Source organism: Thamnophis elegans, chromosome 7, assembly GCF_009769535.1.
Source record: "Thamnophis elegans isolate rThaEle1 chromosome 7, rThaEle1.pri, whole genome shotgun sequence".
NCBI lineage: Eukaryota > Metazoa > Chordata > Lepidosauria > Squamata > Colubridae > Thamnophis > Thamnophis elegans.
Window position 1 is genome coordinate 30,951,483 of NC_045547.1, and position 22,905 is coordinate 30,974,387.

Consider the following 22,905-nt stretch of genomic DNA (forward strand, 5'->3'; position numbering starts at 1 on the left):
TTTAGCAGGAAAGATCAGCATTAGTGTACCAAATGAAGCTGTATAAAGTCATTCTAGGTTCTGCTATGGTGAAATTGAAACAAAGTTTGGATCCTGATAGATAAAAGAAAGTAAGCTATCATTTATAGCAAACAGGGCTTACTTTTCTGGGCTTAGCAGCAAGTACAACTAGGAGAAAGATTTTCTCAGGGGAGGTAAGGATTATCTTCCACACACAGTGATTCTAACAAAATTAATACCCACATGGTCTAATAATTATCTACCAGGTGTTTCATTTCAACTTGGTTTGTTCTTCAACCACAACTCTTATTTACAGTATGGGATTGGTATAGATACTGGATTGTTTTATACACCACATTAAGATAATATGTAGAAACTTTTTGAATGTAATATGGAATAGTTTTATGACTTAATTAGAAGTCATTAACATCCGCTAATGTCCTATATAATGTGTAAATATTTATAAATTAGGGGTTGAGGAAACAAATGGAAAGGAAGAGGAGCATCTATTAACTATGCCTTTTTCTTTTTTGAAATCTATATATAGTGTTTCCTTTGTTCTCTCTTATTTCTTTTCCTCCTTTTATATTTCAACATTTTAACTATAATTAAAAATATTTTAAAATGTTCAAAACTATTGTCTAAATCAAGAGTAGTGAACAACTTAACATGTAGAGGTGAGGCCAGATCTTCAGTGGGTGTGCTAATAATATAAAATGAATATAAATATGTCTGTATACTACTAAAATTATCTTGTCTGTAACTTTTAACTATGTTGAAACGGTGTAACATAGAACAAAATCTTTTCAACCAAGGTACCTCATATGGGTTAATTTATGCAATCCCTCCAAAATCTGGGACCCATGACTCCCATAGAACTGAAATTTAGCAAATCTCATAAAATTATCATAAAATGTTTTGTTACATAATACAAAACATTTTAAACTTTTTTTGTGGTCAGTTCCTGATATTTGATTGTATTATACAATTCTGCTAAAGGTTTGAGGAATCTGGTAAGGAAATATCTCTGAAATGATGATCCAAGGGTTCATTGGTTATTTAATGTTGCATATACATAGATGGAGAAGGCTTTTATTTTTTCTTTACTTGCAGAGTTTCTTGTTTTTTTTATAACTACTTTAATTTTATTTTAGAGGATTCCTACTATGCTTATGAAGGTATTTTGGCGGGAAAGTATTTGGTGGGGAATTATACTGTAGAGTTGCAGTAAGCAGAAAAAATGTTGGGCCATAGATTGCTTACTCTACTAAATGCTAAATACTATTAGGACACATTTATAATATTTTTGAGACATAAACATTATAGATGTTTTGTACAGAAGCTCCCAGAATTCCAAATAAGCATAATAAAATATTTTGCAATATCAGCATAATTGATGCATAGGTTACAAATTGTAGTTTAATAGTCACTAAATATAAAGATTCATATCGTTCATGGTTTCTTCATAGCATACATCTCACAGTAAAATTTGTATTTCCTAAACATTAAGAATAATGTAGCTTTTAAATACTATATATTTATAGGAAAGAGTGACTTTTGATTTGTCACTCAGTATACCTTTTTTTGAGCTATTTTTTTTTTATTTTGTAGAGTTTCTGCATCCGAACCAAGCCTTCCATACTTGTGTGTCATGGCCTGATCCTTCTCTGCAATGTAAGAAAAAGAACATTCCTATTGAGCACCTGAGTAGAAGTTCACTTAATATGGAAATGTAATTGGTATGCAATTATCCAGGCACAGAAATGCCAATTGTTTTTGTTTTGTCATGCATTTAAAGCTAAAAGGAGCTTATTTATACACAAAACTACAGCTGTTGTAATTTGGTATTAGCCCTGATTCACAATCCTCTGACAAGCCAAAATTAGGACCATTGCTATGTCCCCATCCCCAATCATACTCATGCTCCAGGAGTGAACTTATGAAATTTTGAACATGTATGTTGAGCAGATAGAACACGGTAAAAGTACACATCTGACAACAATTTCCTCAAATATTCTGGATTCTTAACTATGGTTACTAAAAGAGCAGTTTGGTAAGACATATGATTTAACCAACAATGGCTAGAAGGGATATTTTTAAATATGATGCAATGAAACTTAAGTTTGAAGCAATTAAATCACTGATTTAATATTGTCATTATGCTTACCTTTCCCCCTGCTTATACGTCTTCCTTTTCTAGGACTCCTCAACCCTGGATATTTCCTGTGCATCATATCCTCAATCACCTTCAGTGATAAGAAAAAGATAAACTGAGACAATTTTTGTTAAAAGTTCTAAAATGTATCTTATTTGTGGAGAACTGTAAAATAAAAAATTCTCTATTCTCTAATTCCCATTTATCTGGAGTTAAAATGCTACATCTCCTCCATCAAAAGGAATTTTAAAGTGCTTGCCTTTCCTAGAATTATGTTCTTCATTTTCAGTTGCTCTATAAATTTTCATGTACTTAAAGAAATCCAAATGTCTATATTACTAACAATGTTCAACCTGATAAATAATTCATTCACGTGAAACAAGAATGATTTAACTATAATGTGAAGAATAGCAATACAACAAATAACCACCACTACTCTTTCCCAAAGACTGATCACTATTTTTATGTCCTTGTGCTATGTACCTTTGTACATAAGTAATTTCAAACTGCAAAGCTTTCCTTATTTAAACTGTAGCTTCATCAGCTTGGTATGTACTTTTTATTTTCTGTACCTACTCAGCTATATACGTGTATTTAATTTAGAAAGAAAAAAACCTACACATTTTCAGGTTGCCATCAGAAAGGCTAAGCAAGGTATTTGACCATTCCTAAATTGCTTAAAATTAAATCAGAAAAATTCTGGAATTCTGCACGTTAAAAATGCTGCAATATATCTTTACTTACCACATCACTACTGTCATATCTTCTCAGTCCCAATTCTAACGTAGATATTTTTCTATTCACATTTTGTATATTGCCAATGACATACACTAACAATTTTGTTAAGGGTTTTTTCAAAAGTCTGTAAAGAGGGATAATATACAAATCTTGCTGTTATTTCTTTCTTTTTCCTTTAGTTTAATATTGCTTTTTAAATATGATATGCATTATTTTATTTGTGGAGCCAGCCAGGTTAGTGTAGTGGTTAAGGCATCATGTTGGACATCAATATTTTATTACAAGTAAAACAGAATCTAGTTTGTTTGGTTGCAATGTATTTTTCATAAGAAACACTTAATTCAGAGATCCAATTCAACTCTCTTTTAAAATAAATTGAGTGGGACTTGATTCAATAACAACTTGTATCACAAAAGCATATTTCTGCTAAATGGAAATATACATGTGTATATAGAGAAATATTTTCATGTAAACTTCATGTTGTTTGTAATTAATGAGAAAAGGATACAGCGTGGAAGGTCATCTAAACTGCAACTGAAGGTTTTGCTTCTCTCTTCTTGGGTTGGGGGTGGCAAAATCAAGAAACCACTTAGGGGGCTTAAAAATGCTTTAGTATGTATGAAATTCATCCTGCAGAAAACAACATTAAAAAAGGGAAGGAAAAAATAGTTTAATTTGAAACACACTTTTATTCAGTCATTTTATTCTGTATCATTCTTGAAGTTAACAAATTATCATCAGCTTGTGTTGGAATGTGGAAACAAAAGGAGTCACTTATATAGGAAACAGTATTGAAAGTGTTGTTGAAAGTTCTTTTTACAATAGGTTGGGCCCTATTGAAGAAGATGGGCTGCTGAGATATATTAATGAAGTATTTTGCAGATGGAATTATTTATTTTTCATAGGAGTTAGAAGCTGGCTAGACAGAGTCCAAGAATAAGACCATGGTGATATCATCTGGGAAGAGTCTGTAGAAGTTGGAGAAGTGGCCAGAGTAACAAGCAGTTGCATTAGCAATTGAATTGGGACTATTATGATGCAGTGGGGAAGGAAGGGCAAGGGGGACAAGAGACTGGGGACTTTGAAGTGGGCTCCAATATAACTCTCTTCCAAGAAAGTAAATTTGGATTTAGCTATATTGGTTTCAGTTCCCAAGCTTTATTTATTTATTTATTTAAAACATGTACATAGGAAAACAGGGCACTGCGGGGGGAAATATATATTTACATGATATAAATCACAGTGGAAATGAAGTCCACTGCCTTACATCTAGTCATGCTAAATAAAAAGGAGATCATATAGAAGACAATGAAGAACTATTCTGTACTGTTCGGAACTGTAGGATCCAGAATAATGGATTTGAGTTATTGGAACGTAGATTCCGACTGATTTTTTTTAAAGGCTTCCTAACAATACCAGAAATTCTACAGTGGAATAAAGTATGGCGCTCCTTTCCCTGCCTAGATCTGTCCAAGAGCAAAGTGGACGGGCTGAAACTCTATTTGGGTACATAGCAATAGCTATGTACATGGGAACTTGTTGAGCACTGTCCGCTCAGAAACAGCACAGCACAGTCAGAACTCCCACCCATTGTTCAGTTTGGGGACGGCTATTGTGGGAATAAAATTGCTCACTTTCCCGGCAGCGACCAAGACTCGAATCAAGCCACGGACCGCCCTCTCCCGGAAGAGTCTAGCTTCGCTCCTTCGCTTGGCGTCCTTCTGTTACCACAGCAACCAGCGGAATAAACTATTCCCTCAATCTACCTTTGTACCGGACTAAAGGAGAGCCTAGCACTTCTTCGCTATTACTAGAATAATATAATACATTGGGAATAATTTATTTGAGAACACATCTTCCGAACGTCAGCATTAAAAAATAGCTCTATCAAAATCATTATTTCTTTCTTCCTCCCCCATATTACAACGATGGAAGGACCTTATCGCCGCTGCTGCGGGTCACGCCTCCTTTCACAGTCGCTTGGGTCGCTACCATCACAGAAGGAGGGGGGCTGTATCTTCTGATACGGGTTATAACTTCGCAAGTCTTCTACTCATACGTCATTCCTTCTCCTGAGAAGAGATTCTGTCACGCGTTCTTACTTTATATATATTCCGTTTGTGTGAGTCTATAGCAAAGCTTATTGTCGCAATTGCGAAATTAAAAACAAACCTCCCTTCCCTTTATGTGGTACTGGCTGCTGCCCCAGCTATCCTCAGCGCGGTCGTCCCCGGGCTACCGCCGGTTACAAAGCTTCAAACATCGGTTGAGGCTGCGCCTGCGCAGATTGGTTTTGAAGGTTGGGAGTGTTGTATGTGTTATGGTCGTGATCATGGTGTGAAAGTTCCCTAAATTTGGTCTGAAGAAGTGCTAGGTAGGAAAATGCCGCTCCTTGCCATGGGGCTCTTTTAAATGTGGTGTTAACTTGGATTCGGCACTTCTAAGCACAGGAGATCCGGAATATTGGATTTTCCAAAAATCCTCCAGTGGGGTATTGCTTGGATCAGAGACGGTACCAGGGATGGGTCACTTGAGATGCATTAACAATTGCCACCTGCTACCTTGAGCAGATGGTTGGTACTCAGCTACACATCAGATGAAATTCAGACAAGCTGCCTCTATTGCTGATATGCTCACGTTGCATCTGATTAAAAGTAGTGTTTGTGGTTGCTTTTTGGGCGAACCTGGTACCTTCTGGAGATGTAGGCTACTATATAGGTAATGGTAGCTGGGAATTTATAGTCTGATTGAGGTCAAAAAGTTCTCCGTGTCCAACTCTTGTGGGCAGTGATTGATCTATGCATTTTTCAATGAAATAATACTCTTTGTGGGATTTTTTTTTCCCCCTCCAGGAAGGATAAGAGGGATTTAGAAAGATGCCGCTTTTTGGAAACACATTCAGTCCAAAGAAAACTCCGCCCAGAAAATCAGCCTCACTTTCCAACCTCCATTTGGTAAGTTCTAGAAGAAACTGAAGATTTTTATGCTATGTTTTTCATCAGAATAGGAGACTCTTGAAGCCACTTTTGCTTATAAAATATTCAGAAAAGTAGAACCAGTTTTTTACTTGTTGAATCCTTCCTGTGATGTTATATACCTTTACCCATTTTTATTTAAATAATAAAAAAATCTTTTAACAATAAACAAACTGTATTAATAAAAAACAAAATTGTAAACCACATCGTATTTCTATTTTGAAAGCAAAGTGTATTTTGGCCATTATCTCCTTTTGAGGAAAGGACTGAATAAATAAAAATAATAAAAAGTTTTCCTTGTGTTATGTGCAAAAGAAGAGATTTAGAGCAGTTCTCAAGCTCTATGAAATCTTTATTCTGTTTTTTTTAACATAGTACAGAAGAGAGTAGGGACGCGGTGGCTCGTGGCTAAGGTGCTGAGCTTGTCGATCAGAAGGTCGGCAGTTCAAATGCGTAGCGCCACGTAATGGAGTGAGCTCCCCTTACTTGTCCCAGCTTCTGTCAACCTAGCAGTTCAAAAGCATATAAAAATGCAAGTAGAAAAATAGGGACTACCTTTGGTGGTAAGGTAACAGTGTTTTGTGCGCCTTCAGCATTTAGTCATGCCGGCCACATGACCATGGAGACGTCTTCGAATAGTGCTGGCTCTTCGGCTTTGAACGGAGATGAGCAATGACCCCTAAAGTTGGGAACGACTAGCACATATGTGTGAGCGGAACCTTTACCTTTTTTAGAGAAGAGTGGGGTTTACATCTTAGCTCAGCCTAGTCCACCTCTCACTATTGTTTTTTGTTTTGAACTTTTTATGGTTTACATTTCACAATCTCAGGAGAGGAGCTGGTTTTAGAGGTGGTTGGAAAATAAATTTGATATTGGAGCTTTCCTGATCTTGATGGTGGAAATCCAATATATTCTGCAATGACTGGACGCTAAAGCTATAGAATCGCATCCATATTTCCCTAAAATGATGCAACCTTATGGGAGTATCAGTGTGAGGGTGCTAAATGACTTCCAATGCATATTTGTGTAAGATATGTACTTTTTATGCCCTATAATAAATGGACTTGGCATATTTTGTACAGGTTTGTTTAATGCTAAGAAAATAAATAGAAATTAAGGAATGTAAAATATTGGGAAAATTTTCTCTGTTTTACAGCTGGACAGATCTGCCCGTGAAATTGAGCTGGGCTTAGAATATGGAACCCCTGTTATGACACTTACAGGACAGAGTCTGAGGTTTGAGAATGGCCAATGGATACCTGGTAAGAGAGAAAGAGCAATTATCTTAGCGACTGCAGTATTCTGCAGAGTATCAGAGATATAGCTCTACAGATAGTCCTTGATTTACCACCGGTCGCTTAGCAACCGTTCAAAGTTATAACACATCCCAAAAAAGTACTTACAGCCCATTTTGAAGTTCCAGCATCTGTGCCTCTGCAGCCACATGACCTCATTTTGGAAAGTCAGGAATCTGCCTGCATTGACAAACATTTTCAGCACCTTGTGGTCACAGGCTCATAATTTATGTTTTTGTAGAAAATTGGTGCTTCTGGTTTCTGGCAGAAAATGCTCCATAGCAAAAAATGGGTTTAACTGCTTATTTAAGTGTTTGCTTTATGACTGCAGCATTCACTTAACAACAGCTGCAAAAAAGGTTATTAAAATTGGGTCTGGTCACATAATGACTTGCTTTACAACAGTCTCGATGTGGACTCCATTATGGTTGTAACTTCAGGACTACCTGTAATCCAGCAATATACATATCCAAGATTGTATGTCCATTATTCTAGTGCTGTGATGGCAAACCTATGGCATGTGTGCCACAGGTGGCACGCAGAACCCTCTCTGTCGCCCCAGCTCAGCTCCACCACGCATTTGTGCGTGCCTCCCGCTGGCCAGCTGATTTTTGGGTCTCTGCCATGCATGCGCGGGGAGTGGGACACATGTGGGAGATGCATGCGCAGTGGCCCAGGAGGGTTGTGCACATGTAGGGGGGGGAGCACAGGGGAGCTACACTCTTCCACAGCCCATTTTGATCCCAGGAGGCTGCACGAAGGCCTATTAGGCCCAAAACGGGCATGGGAGGATTGCGTGGGGAACATGGGTGGTGGTGGTGGTGTCATGCATGCATGTGCAGGGGGGAGGTGTGTGTGTGTGTGTGTCATGTGCGCATTGCATTATGGGTGCAGGCACACACATGCTTTTGGCACACGACAAAAAGGTTAACCATCACTGTTCTGGTGCTTAAGGGTGAGGTAGTTTAAATCCTAATTCCTTCCAAAAGGGAGCCTTATCAATCAGCCTGATGTGCTTCCTGCTATCATCTTTCTTTTGATGTTCTTTTGCAAAAACTAATGGTTATTGTGTTGGATGTGCAAGTATTAATGATTGTTATTATGTTAGGGGTGGTATTCATACTGTAGTTTTTTCTGGTTTGGTATTCTTGCTAAATCACACATTTAGATAGATCTTTGTTCTTGCTAATCTTTTATATAACACCAATTCTCATTTTTTCTTGGACACATAAAATAGTCTTAATATGTACCAAAACATACCCATTGGTGGGTGTTCAATTTGATTTTAAGGTCTTAATTTACTGTGGAGTGATAGATTTTATATTTACTATGTAATTTTATGTTTACATTTTACTGCTTCAGTTTTTAAAAAAAAAAAATCAGAAAAAAACTTATTATTTCAAATAGTGTTGTAATGTTGAGAGAACTTCAGTTACTAAGAATCTGAAATAATTATGAATTGCAAATGAGAAGTACCAGACATACTGGTTCATTATACTGCCATAGGGATGGCCATACACGGATAGTCCTTGACCTATGACCATTCATTTAATGATCATTCAAGGTTATAATGTTGCTGAAAAAAGTGACTTACAACTATCCTCACATTTATGGCCATCACAGTGTCTCCACGGTTATGTAATCAAAATTTGGGCACTTGAAAACCAGCTTGCATTTACAGTGGTTGTAGGATCTTGGTTTCACAAGTTTTGTGACTTTCCCTGCCAGCTTCCCAAAAGCAAAGTCAAGGAAACTAGATTTATTTAATGACTGTGTGATTCACTTAACAACCATGGCAAAAAGATTGTAAAATTATATATGTCTCACTTAGCAATCTAGGATGCTTACTCCTGGGGAGGAAAGCTATGGCAAATCTAGACAGCATACTAAAAAGCAGAGACATCACCTTGCCAACAAAAGTGCGTATAGTGAAGGTTATGGTTTTCCCAGTTGCAATGTATGGCTGTGAAAGTTGGACCATAAGAAAAGCTGAGCGCCAAAGAATGGAGGTCTTTGAACTATGGTGCTGGAGAAGACTCCTGCGAGTCCCTTGGACTGCAAGGCAATAAAACAGTCAGTCCTAGAGGAGATCAACCCTGACTGCTCTTTAGAAGGCCAGATCCTGAAGATGAAATTCAAATACTTTGGCCACCTAATAAGAAGGAAGGACTCGCTGGAGAAGGGTCTAATGCTGGGACAGATTGAGGGCAAAAGAAGAAGGGGACGACAGAGAATGAGGTGGCTGGATGGAGTCACCAAAGCAGTAGGCGTGACCTTGAATGGACACCAGGGGATAGTAGAGGACAGGAAGGCCTGGAGGAATGTTGTCCATGGGGTCACTATGGGTCAGACACGACTTCGCAATTAACACAACAAACAATCTTAATTGCTTAGCAGCCAAAATTTGGGTCCCAAATATGGTCATAAGTTGACGACTACCTGTATCCAAATCTGAGAAGTATTTGGAAACTTTAAAATACATATTCTGAGTTTTGGGATGCTGTAAACAAGGAGGAAACAACAGGGGCTTTGGGCCTGAATGAAACAGAGCCCTTTCTGTGAAAACTACAATAGGCTTCAATCTGTTCAACTGGTAAATGAAAGGTAAAACTATATTGCAGACTGGAATGCAGAAAGAATTCAAACTTGAATTTACTAATACAAGACCTTATTTTTACAACCATCATTAAAACATTTGGTTGTCATGACTGTCATTGTAGAATTTTCAACTGCAAGTAAAATGTTATGATATTCAAAGACACCTTTTCTGGCCTTGGTTTTATATATTATAACACCTGACTTTATTATGCTTTAACAATTCTATATAAAATGTTATTTTCTATCAGATTTTTGTTGTTTTTTCTGACTTGTTATTTTGCCTATTTTAGTAAAGCTAATGTGACTGGTTTTTGCTGGGGTTCTGGCTCTCATTTTCCATGAAATATCTAGAGCAAAACAAATTAGATAATCTTGAGATATGTAATTCCAGAATCATTTGGAAGCAGTGGGGACCGGAGGGAGACACAGCGTCTTCGCAAACGGAATCAGCAACTGGAAGAAGAGAACAATCTTCTTCGGCTGAAAGTGGATCTTTTGTTGGATATGGTGAGATCAATGTGTCATCTCTCTTTTTTAGTACATTTCAGGAGTTATTTAGTTTAATGATTCCTTAGCACAAGATGTGTGGTGCTATTGCATTCCACACCTTCCGAGTAACTTCTATGGCCATAGTGGTGAAGCTATGGCATGATGCCAGAGGTGGCACGCAGAGCCCTCTGTGGGCTCGCGTGCCATCGCCAGCTGCTCTTTTGATTTCCAGCACGGGCATGCGCGCTAGCCACCTGGTCTTTGTGTGCGCCAGAGCAGCAGAACCCAAAGACCAGCTGGCCGGTGCGCATCCGTGCAGCAGAAACCCAAAAATCAGCTGGCTGCTATGCGCATGTGCAGCGGTCAGCTGGTCTTTGGGTTTCCTGCGCTCTGGCACACACGTACATTCTGGTTTTGGCACTTGGTGCTGAAAAGGTTCGTCATCACTGTTCTATGCCAATCCAGGTGTGGTAGCCAAAGATATATGAGCTGTGGTTCTGCTTTAGCACAAGTCTCTCAGCAATCTGTGAATGCTTTGTTGGGAGCCTAGTAGTGTATACTGTCCTATGCAGGCTTAAAAATTTTATATTGCTTGTTCAAAGTGAATTGATTGCTTTAGGTGAGCCAGCTTTTGGCATAACACAGGACAGCCCATAAGGAGAATTTTCCAGTGAACAAAACCTGACAGTCATTGATCCAAGATACTGTAGACCTTATGATACAATCTTAAAATTTAGAAAATTAAAACTTCTATTATAGGTAACAGGCTTTTTCTGAGGGAGAAATAAAATGAATTTTTCAAATAGTTTACTTGTTTTGTTCAGTATGTATGCCATCTCAATCACAAAACAACTCTAGATAACTTAAACATAAGGGTTAAAAACAATAAAAATAAATAATATACAACTACACCAAGAACAAAACAGGACCCAATAACAATTTAAAGGAAGTTAAACAAGAAATAGATCATGATTCAAACTGCCCCAAAGCTTATTGAAAAACCCAGCCTTACAGTTTTGTGAAAGTACCACAGAGTCAGGACCATATGGACTTCCAGGGAATGCTGTTTCACAGGGAAAGCATAGGTACAGAGATCACCTGTGTTCTATGTCCCACAAATGGTATTGGACCTGGGTACTTGAGAGACCGCCTGCTGCCAATTACCTCCCAAAGACCGATTAGATCCCACAGACTAGGCCTCCTCCGAATTCCATCCACCGGCCAATGCCGTTTGTCGACTACCCAGAGGAGGGCCTTCTCTGTGGCTGCTCTAGCCCTCTGGAACGACCTCCCCGTGGAGATCCGGACCCTCACCACCCTTCAGGCTTTCCGCAAAGCCGTCAAAACCTGGCTGTTCCGACAGGCCTGGGGCTGATGAGTTCCCACCCCCTCTCGAATTTGTGTGGCTGTTGGTTGCTTTTAAATTGTTTTTGTATTTTGTTTGTTTGCCTTTTGTTTTTGTCTGTATTATCCCTTTCCCCTTTGGTTTGTTAGCCACCCTGAGTCCCTTCGGGAATAGGGCGGCATACAAGTGCAATAAACCTTATAACCTTATAACCTTATAAATGACACTGGTTTACAGATGGGAGTTGAAAATAGCAGTTCATACTGGTTGGAAGCAGCTGCAGATCTTTTATTCAATGTCTGAAAATGTATTTTAAGACTGTAGAACAGAATACCATATATGTTGTGCATTACCAGCAGCTGATGACTTATTTTTAAAGAATTAATTTTAGCCCAAACACACACAGTTGAAACCCAACCCATTTAATTAAACCTTTGGAATAATTTTGCTTTGGAATAAAACCAAAATAAAAATACTTCTGGGTGTGCTGCAGCATTGGCCTGTACCTATATATTTTCATTACCATTTATGCCTTGCACTTTCAGCTCTCTGAGACAACTGCTGAATCCCACCTCATGGAGAAGGAATTAGAAGAACTGAAAAATTACAGCCGAAGGAGGAAGTGAATTATAACTTGGCAATCGCTAGGAGATAAGGGGGAGAAATAACAGGCAAATATGATTTAGAGGGATCAGATTCATCACTTGTGAAGTCACATCTGCCTTGGAAGACTTTGCTGTCTTCGACTCTTTATAGCCAGGGCCCCAACTAAGAAATAGTTAGTTCCAGTGCTAGTATCTACTTTTTAGTTCCAGGAAGCTAGTTCCAGAAAGCTAGTATCTACTTTTTTTCTCTTTGTGAAACTTCTATCAAAGTGCTCTTAACATATGTTCATTATATTATTAAAAGATGTTTAAGTATAGGTAACATTTATGTCATCTTCCCAAGAAGATAGCAACCATTCTGAAAGATCAAATCAGAAGAAAAGATAGGAACATTTCTTGCAATACATCTCAGGATATTTACTGATAACGAAATTATTACTAAGCTAGAATATATACATGCAACATGCACTCACTTTTGTCAGCTTATATGAATTGTAAAGCAAGCTAGGAAGCTGAATTTACTCAAAATTCATAAGACTGAAAACATGGTAAATTGCTTCTAAACAAGGCAGGACTGAAAGTCCGCTTTAGATTATGAACCCTGTTTTAATTGAAAGTTTATGAGTTAAGTGTGAGCTAGTAATGTAGCCTGTTTTTGCTTTATACAGAGGAATGTATGCAATGCAAGTGGAATGTACCTGAGTTCATGCTGCTTGTACACATTTTGGCTTGTCATTCCAGGATCCATGTTGTGTCTAAAATAAGCCATTATCTTTCTTTAATCTATTTTAGGTTCATTATCCATGCATTCCTTGGCATCTAGGAGTCTAATGTCTGGAGTGCAATATATCTCTAGATTGTAGTTTCTGACAATGACTTGGTATATGGCAGACAAAATAGATAGCATACCATATCTTTTCATTAGTTTCTGTTGTTATAGGAGGTATCACAAATGCTCCTGCACTTTCCCTGAAAGTATATAGCAAGCCACCACTGAGATAACATTTAAATCTGACATCAGAAAAAAGACACATCCTGAAGAACCTTAAAAGTGTAACAAAATTGTTGGGGCATCTGCTTTAATAGAGTAGTCACTTGTTCACAAATACTTAGATAACAACATATTCATCTCAAAAATGGCCTATTTATTCTACAATTCAAAAAAATAAGTTAGGGTTGCCTTATAACTACAATAATTTACCTGTAAAGTGCAGGTAATTATATATGTACGTACGTACGTACGTACGTGTACACACACACACACACTCACATATGTTACCCGACCCTTATTTCTTTGAACTTCACACTGAATAGCCAATTTTTATTATTTCTGCTCCTTAACTCATAATAAATCACTTTTTAAAATTATTTTTGTTTTTTTAATTAATAACAAAAAGAACAAAAAACAATGTGATATTTTTTTCTCAAAAAGCAAAAAAAATCATAAAATGCTATAACAAAAAATACTATGTCATAATGGAATATTTGTCTAATAAAAATATTATTTAAGATTTATGTAACATTTCTGGTAATATTTATATGATTTTTTTTAACTGACTGTATAATCTGTATAAATGAGTCCCATAGTTCATTATCTTTGTCCATAATATATATAAAGGCTACATCTATCGGGAATCTGCTCATAGGTGGCTAATGCAGTCAGGTCTTCAATCCATTGAGTGAAAGGGGGTCAGAAGTTAATCTTTCTAATGATGCAATATCAACCTTTCGACCATAGTATGGACCTATCCATTGTCAAATTCTATGTACTAAATGTGTAAATCAATAGAATATTGAGAATTTTAGCTTTTGTCGTACAATCCTACTTATGTTATCCACTACTTTCTGCCCAGACTTGCTAAGTATAGGACATTGTAAAAACATGTGTTTTAAAGAAGCATTATTCTTAATACACCTGTAACAAAATGCTGTTTTTGAGAGTTCTTTTCTATACAAACATAACAGAGTCCAGTGAACTCTAAATATTTTTATTGTAAAAATCATAAATTAGGGTCTACTGACATTCTTACTAGAGGTTAAGACACACTCTCATAATAGAGACAGTTTAGGAATCATTTATTTTTTATTCCATTTTTAAACATCTGCATTTCAGATTTATTGATAACATCTATAAAAATTCATAATAGGGTTTTTAATTTTAAAGGATTGAACAAGTTGTTCTATTATCTCAGATATTTCAGAAACTGAAAATGGTGCTGATTCAAACAATGTTGTTAGGAAATATATTTGTAAATATTTCCATTGGGTTATATCAGATAAATGATATTTATCTTTTACTGGGAGTCCTTGATCTATGACCATCATTGAGCCATCCTCATTAATTGATAATTGCATTTTTATAAAGATATTACCAGAATTGAAGAATCCTATACAAATTTTCTAAAGAAAATTTATTTTCTGAAAGTATTTTCCAGATAGATAAACAGGAATTCTTCTCGGAATATAAATTAATCTGGAATAATATTTTTAAATGGAATTCCTGGTATGTGTTGCTCCTTTAGTTATAGGGGGGGGGGGACAACACATTTTTCCCTTTTAAGGTATTTTGTGCAATTTGCAGATCTAATCAGAACACTTTAAAGAAAAACATTGCTCTTTAAATACACTTTCATGTTTTAAAATAAACATTCCCATTAATTTTATATATTAATTATAATCCCCAACACATAAAAATACAGGAAAAATGGCCATTTTCAAGTTAAATTCAACAGTAAATATTACAGGAATCTATACAATAGCATTGCTATATTGCCTGGGAGGGAGGGAAGGAGGGATGGAACTAAGATATGATTTAAATAATCATGATTTATTGAATAATTATGATTAGCTGGGTTTGTGCTACATGGTCATTATTTAAAAGGTGGATTCATGCAATACAGTGAACCAAAATCACTCATGAACTCAGCCATTTTTATTTTTTTTAGAATATTCTTTTTATAAAGTTGCAGTGTTTTAGGATTTGGTCTTTTTCATAATAAATGCCTGCAACCCGTTGAATGTTCTGGTATAGTCAGGGCTAAAGTCAGACTTTAGCCAGATAGGTAACCCTTTCTTCTGTCCCCATCTCCCAAGAAGAAAAAAAAAATAAGTTGAATTTCAGTCCCAAATCACAAAACCTGGATTTAAAAAAAAACACCCTGAATTCGTATCTTTACCTTGGAAATATAAATGGCTGCATTACGTCCCACTGAGGAGAGGGGACATTAATATTGCAGTTCCTATTTATAAAGTAATATATGCACTTCCTCATATCTTCCGTGGGATGCATGCATCCATTTTTGCTGTAAGCCACTATTTTTTAACCTCAGTTAACTTTGAAGAGGAGTCCACGCCTCTTCAAATTCCCAATCTTCAGAAACGCTGGGCTAAGTCTTTGCGCTAACTTCGCTTGTTCTTCCCGTGCGCTATGCGTCGCTGTGCAATTGCAAGAAGGGCCGCGGAGGCTGTCGGCCTCCAGATCTTGACTTCCGGCAACGGTCTAGCCGCTGCGGGATCCTCCTCGTTCGTCATTCTCTCAGTTGCAGTTATGGCCGCCTTGACGCCGCTGTCTCCCGAGGACCTGCTGCCCTCCAAGGGAAGCGCCGGCAAAACGGAGGAGCTGGAAGAGGATACAGAGGAGGACGAAGATGAGGTAAGCGGGTCGTTGCCACCGAGAGCTCCGTACGGCGCCCTGGCGTAAGCCGCGCGACGCTTGACCTCTCCTGGAAGCGTGCGGAGACCGCCGGGGCCCCACGAGGTCAGTCGGAGCGTGTTTGTGAGGGCCGGTGGGGGTTTTGGAAGGGGGCCTCCTTGGGAGGAATGCACAAATAGTCGTCCACAGGATTTCAAGTCCAGGTTGGGGGGAGGGAGGGAGAGCAGGTTGGAGGGTCAGGCAGGCTCCTACTTTACGTTTTTCTCGCCTTCGTTGCAGCTGGATGAGACCCTGGCAGAAAGACTTTGGGGTCTCACAGAGATGTTTCCAGACGGCCTTCGGTCGGCAGCTGGAGCTACCTTCGACGTATCCCTTTCTGTAGCTCAGAAAATGTACAGGTGAGATAAGGAATTGGAAAAGTGGGGATCCTTCTCCACAGTCTAAAGATGCTGAGATGATTTTCCGAGGGGATAAATAACCTCCTGCTATTTCATTGCTGGAGGATGCGGTGGCTCAGGGGCTAAGACGTTGAGCTTGTCGATCAGAATGATCACCTATCATGCATTCTCTGTGAGAGCTCCCCTCCCTTTGGAATACCTGCCCTCCGTGGTGAGGATGGCTTTCACTGTCATATTTTTTCCGGAAGAATGCTTTGGGATTGATTGTGACGTCATTTGTAGTCTGCTAGTTTATTATTATATAAATTATTGTATAGTTTCTTATTATTTCTTATAGTTCAGTGGCTAAGATGCTGAGTTTGTCGATCAGAAGTTTGGCAGTTCAGTGGTTCGAATCCCTAGCGCCGTGTTACAAGGGTGAGCTCCCATTACTTCTCCCAGCTTCTGCTAATCTAGTAGTTCAAAAGCACGTTAAAAATGCAAGTAGAAAAATAGGAACCATCTTTGGTGGGAAGGTAACAGCGTTCCATGCGCCTTTGGTGTTTAGTCATGCCGGCCACATGACCAAGGAGACGTCTTTGGATAGCGCTGGCTCTTCAGCTTTGAAACAGAGATCAGCACTGGGAGGGTGGGGGTCATGCAATGTGTGACACCCCCCCAGCGTGCATGCGCACATGACAGCCCCCCCATTTTTTGCATACTTTTTTCACCCTCCCTGGGCTCCAGAGGCTTTATAGGAGCCTGGGGAGGGCAAAAACAGCCTCCCCTGCCCTCCCTCCCCCCAGAGGCCCTCCAGAGGCTTCAGGAGTTTTCCTGAAGCCTCCGGAGTGCAAACAAACCAGCCCTAAGGGCAAACCAGGAATCGACTTCCGGTTTGCTCGTAGCACCGTTTTTAGTCCTATGGTAATAGCAATAGCAGTAGACTTATATACCGCTTCATAGGCCTTTCAGGCCTCTCTAAGCGGTTTACAGAGAGTCAGCATATTGCCCCCAACAATCTGGGTCCTCATTTTACCCACCTCGGAAGGATGGAAGGCTGAGTCAACCCTGAGCCGGTGAGATTTGAACCGCTGACCTGCTGATCTAGCAGTAGCCTGCAGTGCTGCATTTAACCACTGCGCCACCTTGGCTTCCCTGAAGGCTCCGGAGGGCTTAAACCAGCCCTACGAACAAACCGGAAGTGATTTCCGGTTTGCCTGTAGGGCCGTTTTTTTGCGCTTCGGAGTCTTCAGGGAAGCTCTGCTCCGGAGGGCCTCCGGGGGGGGGGGGAGGCTGTTTTCACCATCCCCAGGCTCCTATAAAGCTTCCGGAGCCTGGGGAGGGTGAAAAATGGCTTTAAAAAAAGGCTGAACTCAGCTGGCCAGCATGCACATGTGCGCTGGCCAGCTGACAGGGCAACGCCTCCCGTGCCCTGACAAATGGCTCCATGTGCCATAGGTTCGCTATCCCGGCCCTAGAGTCTGGAACGACTAGCACATATGTTCGAGGGGAACTTTTATCTTTATTTCACTGTAGTATGTCGTTATTGCAAAAGGGGAACAGAACCTGTTTTATATATAGGAGGCACTCCTCAGCTTGCAACAGTTCACTTAATGACGGTTTGAAGTTAGAACAGCACTGAAAAAGTGACTTATATGACCATTATTCGCACTTACAACCTTTGCAGCATCTTCATAATCACATTGATTTAAATTCGAATGCTTGACAACTGACTCACATTTTTGAGGGTTGCAGTGTCCTTGGGTCATGTAATATCTTTTTGCAACCTTCTGACTAGCAAAATCAATGGGAAAACCAGATTCATTTAATAACCATGTTACTAATCTAACAACTGCAGTGATTCGCTTAACAAATGTGGCAAGAAAAGTCATAAAATGGAGCAAAACTCCTTAGCAATTTTCTCACTTAACAACATAAAGTTTTGATTCAGTTGCGGTTCTAAGTTGAGGACTCCCTGTATCGTAGTTGGCTGGAGAGATGTTTCTTCACTATGTGGCTGGAATCTGTTCCATTTAATCAATTAAGATGAAGCTAAGAAAACTTTATTTCAACTTGCAGCATGTATCATAGTACATCATTCCTTGTAATCACAGTTGGTTAAGATACCTGGCTAGAAAGCAGCAGACCATAAGTTCAAGTCCCATCTTACCCTAGAGGGCCAGCTGAGTGACTTCGGGCCAGTCACTCTTTTTCAACCCAGCCCAGCTCATAGGATTGTTATTGTGGGTGAATAGGAAGTGGAAGATATGTTAGATATGTTCATTAAAGGTAAAGGTTCCCCTTGCACATACATGCTAGTCGTTTCCAACTCTAGGGGTAGGTGCTCATCTCTGTTTCTAAGCCTAAGAGTCAGCACTGTCTGATGACAATTCTGTTGTCATGTGACCAGCATGACTAAACGGCGAAGGTGCACGGAACGCTGTTACCTTCCCACCAAAATAGGTGGTCCCTATTTTTCTACTTGCATTTTTACATGCTTTCAAACTGCTAGGTTGGCAGAAGCTGGGGCAAGTAACAGGAGTTCACTCAGTTATGCGGTGCTAGGGATTCGAACCAGCGAACTGCTGCTCTTTCTGATCGACAAGCTCAGCATCTTAGTCACTGAGCCTCCACATCCCTATATATGTTTATTAGCTTGAGTTATTTGTAAAAAATAAATAAACCCAGGATACAAATAAATAAAGTGACAATTAAAATGGAAGCCAAATAAGTATTGAGTCTGCTTAAGGAGTCTCTTGAAGCTGATGCATAAAGATATATTGTTGATGGTATCAAAAGCTGACAATAGATCCCAGAGAGCCTTCATTGTTCATTATGATCGAGATGCTAGTGTCACTGAAATTGTGGTAGAGAGATGGACTTAGAACAGCATAAATTCTAAATTATGTGATTATCTGCAGCATAAGCATATTTATTAATATTCTAGCAATAAAAGTTCATTATTAAATATATTGAAGTCTTTGTTTTTAACACATAATTAAAATTAAACACAAATATTCATGTATTTTATATAAAGCTATGTAATTAAAAATAGATGCCAAATATCACTATCATAAATTATAGTTACAATTTCTAGATATTCCTCCCCCAAATATTTTTTGAGAATGCTTTTTTTACCTGAATGTAATGAAATAACGCTATTCAAATATTTTTGGGTATAAGGCAATTATATATTACAGCCTTTCTGATCTTGCTGAAATTCAGCAGTATGACTAAAGGAGCCCAGAATAACTCATGGGATGATGGTGTGGGTGGTGGGGAGAATAGAGGAATAGGTTCTACATATAGAACCTTGAAGTCTTAAAGAAAAGGCAGAATGTAAATCTATGATTCACATTTCTGTGAGATGCATCTATTAAACCACATCTATTTCTTGTATCTCTCTCCCCCTCTCAGACAAGTCTTTCTTACTTATAACACCTTTTTTATTCAACCAAATTTGGATTTTATCCCCTGGTTCTTTTTAGGAAAGGTATCCTGTATCCTTTGGTGGCTAGATTGCAGATTAAAATAAACATACTGCTATATTTTGAAAAGCAGGAATGTGCAACACTTAGCATTCAGTCTTCAAAAAGTGTGTCAAAGCATAAATGTAGCATCTGTTTATAGTGCCTTAAAGTAGCTGCTCCCTTTCCTGTGATCATGGAACAACTCTGGAGGATAGTTGCTGCTTTAAAACATTGCAGACATATTTTATGTACATGTTGCTATGCATTTGAAGTACCTTTTGGAAATCAAATCCTAAGTGCTTTTCATTCTGTTAAAGAGTACCATGCTTGTTCCATTAAGAGTAAGAATTAATTTTTTAAACACTACAGTATGAAAACATTAGTTTTAATTACATATAAGATCAAAGTGGGTGAAAGTAATATATATTTCTTTATGGTTTATGATAGGTCTGAATGGCATATTGGTAATTTTTTAAAAATGTTTTACAGTTACGAATAAGTAGTTTAGATATGAATCTATGTGAAATGGGTCACTTTCATACAACTGAGGTCTATAGAGTGGCTACTTTCCATCTCAGCAAAAGTCAGAATATACTTTTGCTTTCTCTCATTTTCCCAAAGATTCTCAAGGGCAGCTTTATGGATTGGGACCACTTCTTTCATGATCCTAGTTCTTCCTGTTGTTTTTGAAACTGAGAAATTGCAAATGGAGCAGCAGCAGCAGCTGCAACAACGACAGGTAAATAGTCTTCTGAACTCTAATTTAATGAATCTAATCTTCCTTTTGTCTGTGAATGTCAATGTATCTTTCATTCTCCAACCTATTAAGAATTTATAAACAAACCCATTGAAGAGCTACATTTTATTTAATGTAATTTTTCATCTGTAATTCAGTTTCTACACTAGTCTTCTCTAGTTTTCGTTCAATGTACAGTACTGTCTTGGAAGTCTGGACCAGCACATTTGGAAAGCATAAGATTGATGAAAGTTTCATACTACAAGAGTTAGTTTTAGTGTAATAATAGTTAAATAAATGCATTGAACTGGAAGCCAGGAAACGAAGCCTACCTTTGATACGAAATGCAGCTAGGTGACCATGGATCAATTGCTCTCTCAGCCATAAGAAAAATGAAATGGCAAACTATTGGTAAAAATATGTTGCTACAGACTTTCATTGCTAACATCAAGCAAGTGGTGATGAGCTTCCAGTATTAATGGCTGACGTCTAGTGTTCCAGAGTCCTAACAGCTGCTGGCAGTGCTAGGACATCAAAAAGAATTAGACTGCAGCCATTTAACCAGTTAGCTCATCACTATTTTTGAAACAATTGCCAAGAAAATGGAATGGTCTTGTCCATGTAGTTGATACAAGTCAAAACTGACTAAAAGAAAATACAGGTAGGTAGGTAGGTAGGTAGGTAGGTAGGTATGTATGTATGTATGTATGTATGTATGTATGTATGTATGTATGTATGTGTATACACACACACACTGTATGTATATGCGTATATATGTATATATTCAGCATCCCTTTTAAATATTCATCCATAATAGTAATATCAACAATGTAGCCTCATTAGTCTATGTAGTAATTCACATTAATAAATGTGCACATTCACACTTTTATTAAAGTGATATCTATTTATTGTCCCAGTTATTGCTGGATGTGATGGGTATCTTTTAGCCTTTATACTGGTGACCATAATTCTCAGCTGAAAGCACATTTTATGGTATGACTTTTGTAATATTCCATTACAAGTGCTTTCAGAAAAACAATTCCTTGGAGTATCTGACAATGCTTTCTTACATAGTAAAAATGTTACTTCATCATATCATTTTTGTAAACACATTGCTTTCTTATAGGGATGACAAAACTTATTTCTGATTTCCCTCTCTTGCTGGAGTATTATAATTACATTGAAAATGTGAACAGAATTATTTACATATTTAAAGTACAAAAATAAAGCCAATCTGATAAAATAGGAAATGGAACAATAGTGGCCACTTTCTGAGCAAACCAAATATTTAAATGAATTTTTGTCAGAACAAAACTTTCCAGATCTCATACTTAACCAGAATATTAAGATTTGGCACAGTAAGGCATTTGCACATTGCAGGATCAAAAACGAGTGCATTTACAAATGTTGCTTCATATACAGTAAATCTGATAATCATATGAACCAAGAACTGTATTTTTGTAATGATAAGACTATAAACAAGAAATGCTACATTTGTGTTTTTTATGGGTAAAAATGATGTAAGACAATTGTTGGGTTTACGACATTTGAAATGGAAATTCTTCTCAAATAACTTACAAAAAATTGAATGTTAGTTTGGCCTTTCAATCATTTTGACATGTTCTCATTTCTTACAGATTTTATTAGGACCAAATACAGGGCTTTCTGGAGGAATGTCAAGTGCTCTGCCTTCTCTTCCTGGCAAGATTTAATCATATACCCGGAGCCATATTATTATGGAAGGAAATACTGAAATTGTTTATTAGGCAGGTTTTTTTTTTCTTTTCTTGGACATCTGTTCTTGATGGAGGCATACCCCAATATGTATTTTATGACATTGACCTCTCCTTTAATCCTTAGGCAATCATGATTTTTTTTTATTCCTTCCCTCAGTTGATAATCAAAGCAATTAACAAGGACTTTGGAAGCTTTTATTTGGTATCCTTATTTCCAGGAAACCGCCTCAGGACATGCCAGATTCTGGCCAAATTAGTTAGCAATGTTTGTCTATGTAAGTCCTGTTTTTCTCTCCTGACATACTGAAGATGGAAACAGCAAAAACTGAAGTATACATGCTACAAGTACAATGGAACAGTCTGGTGCATACTAAATGTCACTGAGTGAGCTTCTATTTGAGTTAGATGTTTCAATGCTGAGGGAACCTTAGATAAGTCATTTTCATCAATTTTGCTGCATCTCTATTGATACGGAAGTCCGCTACAGCCCTTTTGTATTAAATAGTTTGAGTGCAATCATAGAATGTTTTCTTTATTGTTTCAGCTTACTGGCTATACAGTTTCTGCTTAATTGCATGTTACGATAAAAGTTGACCACATGGAAAATTGTTTTCTCTGTTGAGCCACATTTTCAAACTAGGTATTAAAAGGTTTCTAGCAGAGTTTTAAGTCTTCAACTCTGAACCAGTACCTTAAGATAGTTGAACTGGCCATTGGGAGTGGGGGGGCGGGAT

At 38.0% G+C, this 22,905-nt stretch overlaps 3 protein-coding genes across 4 annotated transcripts in view; 2 read left to right on the forward strand and 1 right to left on the reverse strand.

Annotated features, from left to right (window-relative positions):
* The window catches only part of FAM227A (family with sequence similarity 227 member A), a 28,638-nt gene extending 24,060 nt beyond the window's left edge, over positions 1-4,578 (reverse strand). Inside the window, exons 1-5 of the mRNA XM_032221141.1 lie at positions 4,528-4,578; positions 3,402-3,523; positions 2,900-2,985; positions 2,168-2,246; positions 1,579-1,667 (exon numbers count right to left, since the gene is read on the reverse strand). Coding sequence (XP_032077032.1) covers positions 1,579-1,667; positions 2,168-2,246; positions 2,900-2,985; positions 3,402-3,522 — 375 coding nt within the window. The 5' untranslated portion in view covers position 3,523; positions 4,528-4,578. The remainder of the gene's footprint in view (positions 1-1,578; positions 1,668-2,167; positions 2,247-2,899; positions 2,986-3,401; positions 3,524-4,527) is intronic.
* A 529-nt stretch (positions 4,579-5,107) lies between these two features.
* CBY1 (chibby family member 1, beta catenin antagonist) lies at positions 5,108-13,568 on the forward strand. Of its 2 annotated transcripts, none has more exons than XM_032220489.1 (5): positions 5,108-5,192; positions 5,746-5,847; positions 7,025-7,130; positions 10,153-10,268; positions 12,141-13,568. In XM_032220489.1, the coding sequence occupies exons 2-5, from the start codon at positions 5,770-5,772 to the stop codon at positions 12,219-12,221; spliced, it is 381 nt and encodes a 126-aa protein (XP_032076380.1). In that variant the 5' UTR covers positions 5,108-5,192; positions 5,746-5,769; the 3' UTR covers positions 12,222-13,568. The 2 variants fall into 2 exon arrangements, with proteins under 2 accessions (XP_032076380.1, XP_032076379.1); XM_032220488.1 differs by having other exon boundaries at positions 5,157-5,267.
* Positions 13,569-15,612: 2,044 nt separating this feature from the next.
* TOMM22 (translocase of outer mitochondrial membrane 22) lies at positions 15,613-22,833 on the forward strand. Its single transcript, XM_032221181.1, has 4 exons — positions 15,613-15,852; positions 16,132-16,250; positions 20,321-20,438; positions 22,073-22,833. The coding sequence occupies exons 1-4, from the start codon at positions 15,628-15,630 to the stop codon at positions 22,145-22,147; spliced, it is 537 nt and encodes a 178-aa protein (XP_032077072.1). The 5' UTR covers positions 15,613-15,627; the 3' UTR covers positions 22,148-22,833.
* The last annotated feature ends 72 nt before the right edge of the window (positions 22,834-22,905 follow it).

Excerpts from the sequence above, each read along its gene's own strand:
- CBY1 (XM_032220489.1), top strand. The coding sequence starts at position 5,770 with ATGCCGCTTTTTGGAAACACATTCAGTCCAAAGAAAACTCCGCCCAGA. Across the intron at positions 7,131-10,152 it reads GAATGGCCAATGGATACCTG|AATCATTTGGAAGCAGTGGG; the intron begins GTAAGAGAGAAA and ends ATGTAATTCCAG. Across the intron at positions 10,269-12,140 it reads TGGATCTTTTGTTGGATATG|CTCTCTGAGACAACTGCTGA; the intron begins GTGAGATCAATG and ends TTGCACTTTCAG.
- TOMM22 (XM_032221181.1), top strand. The coding sequence starts at position 15,628 with ATGCGTCGCTGTGCAATTGCAAGAAGGGCCGCGGAGGCTGTCGGCCTC. Across the intron at positions 16,251-20,320 it reads GTAGCTCAGAAAATGTACAG|ATTCTCAAGGGCAGCTTTAT; the intron begins GTGAGATAAGGA and ends ATTTTCCCAAAG. Across the intron at positions 20,439-22,072 it reads AGCAGCTGCAACAACGACAG|ATTTTATTAGGACCAAATAC; the intron begins GTAAATAGTCTT and ends CATTTCTTACAG.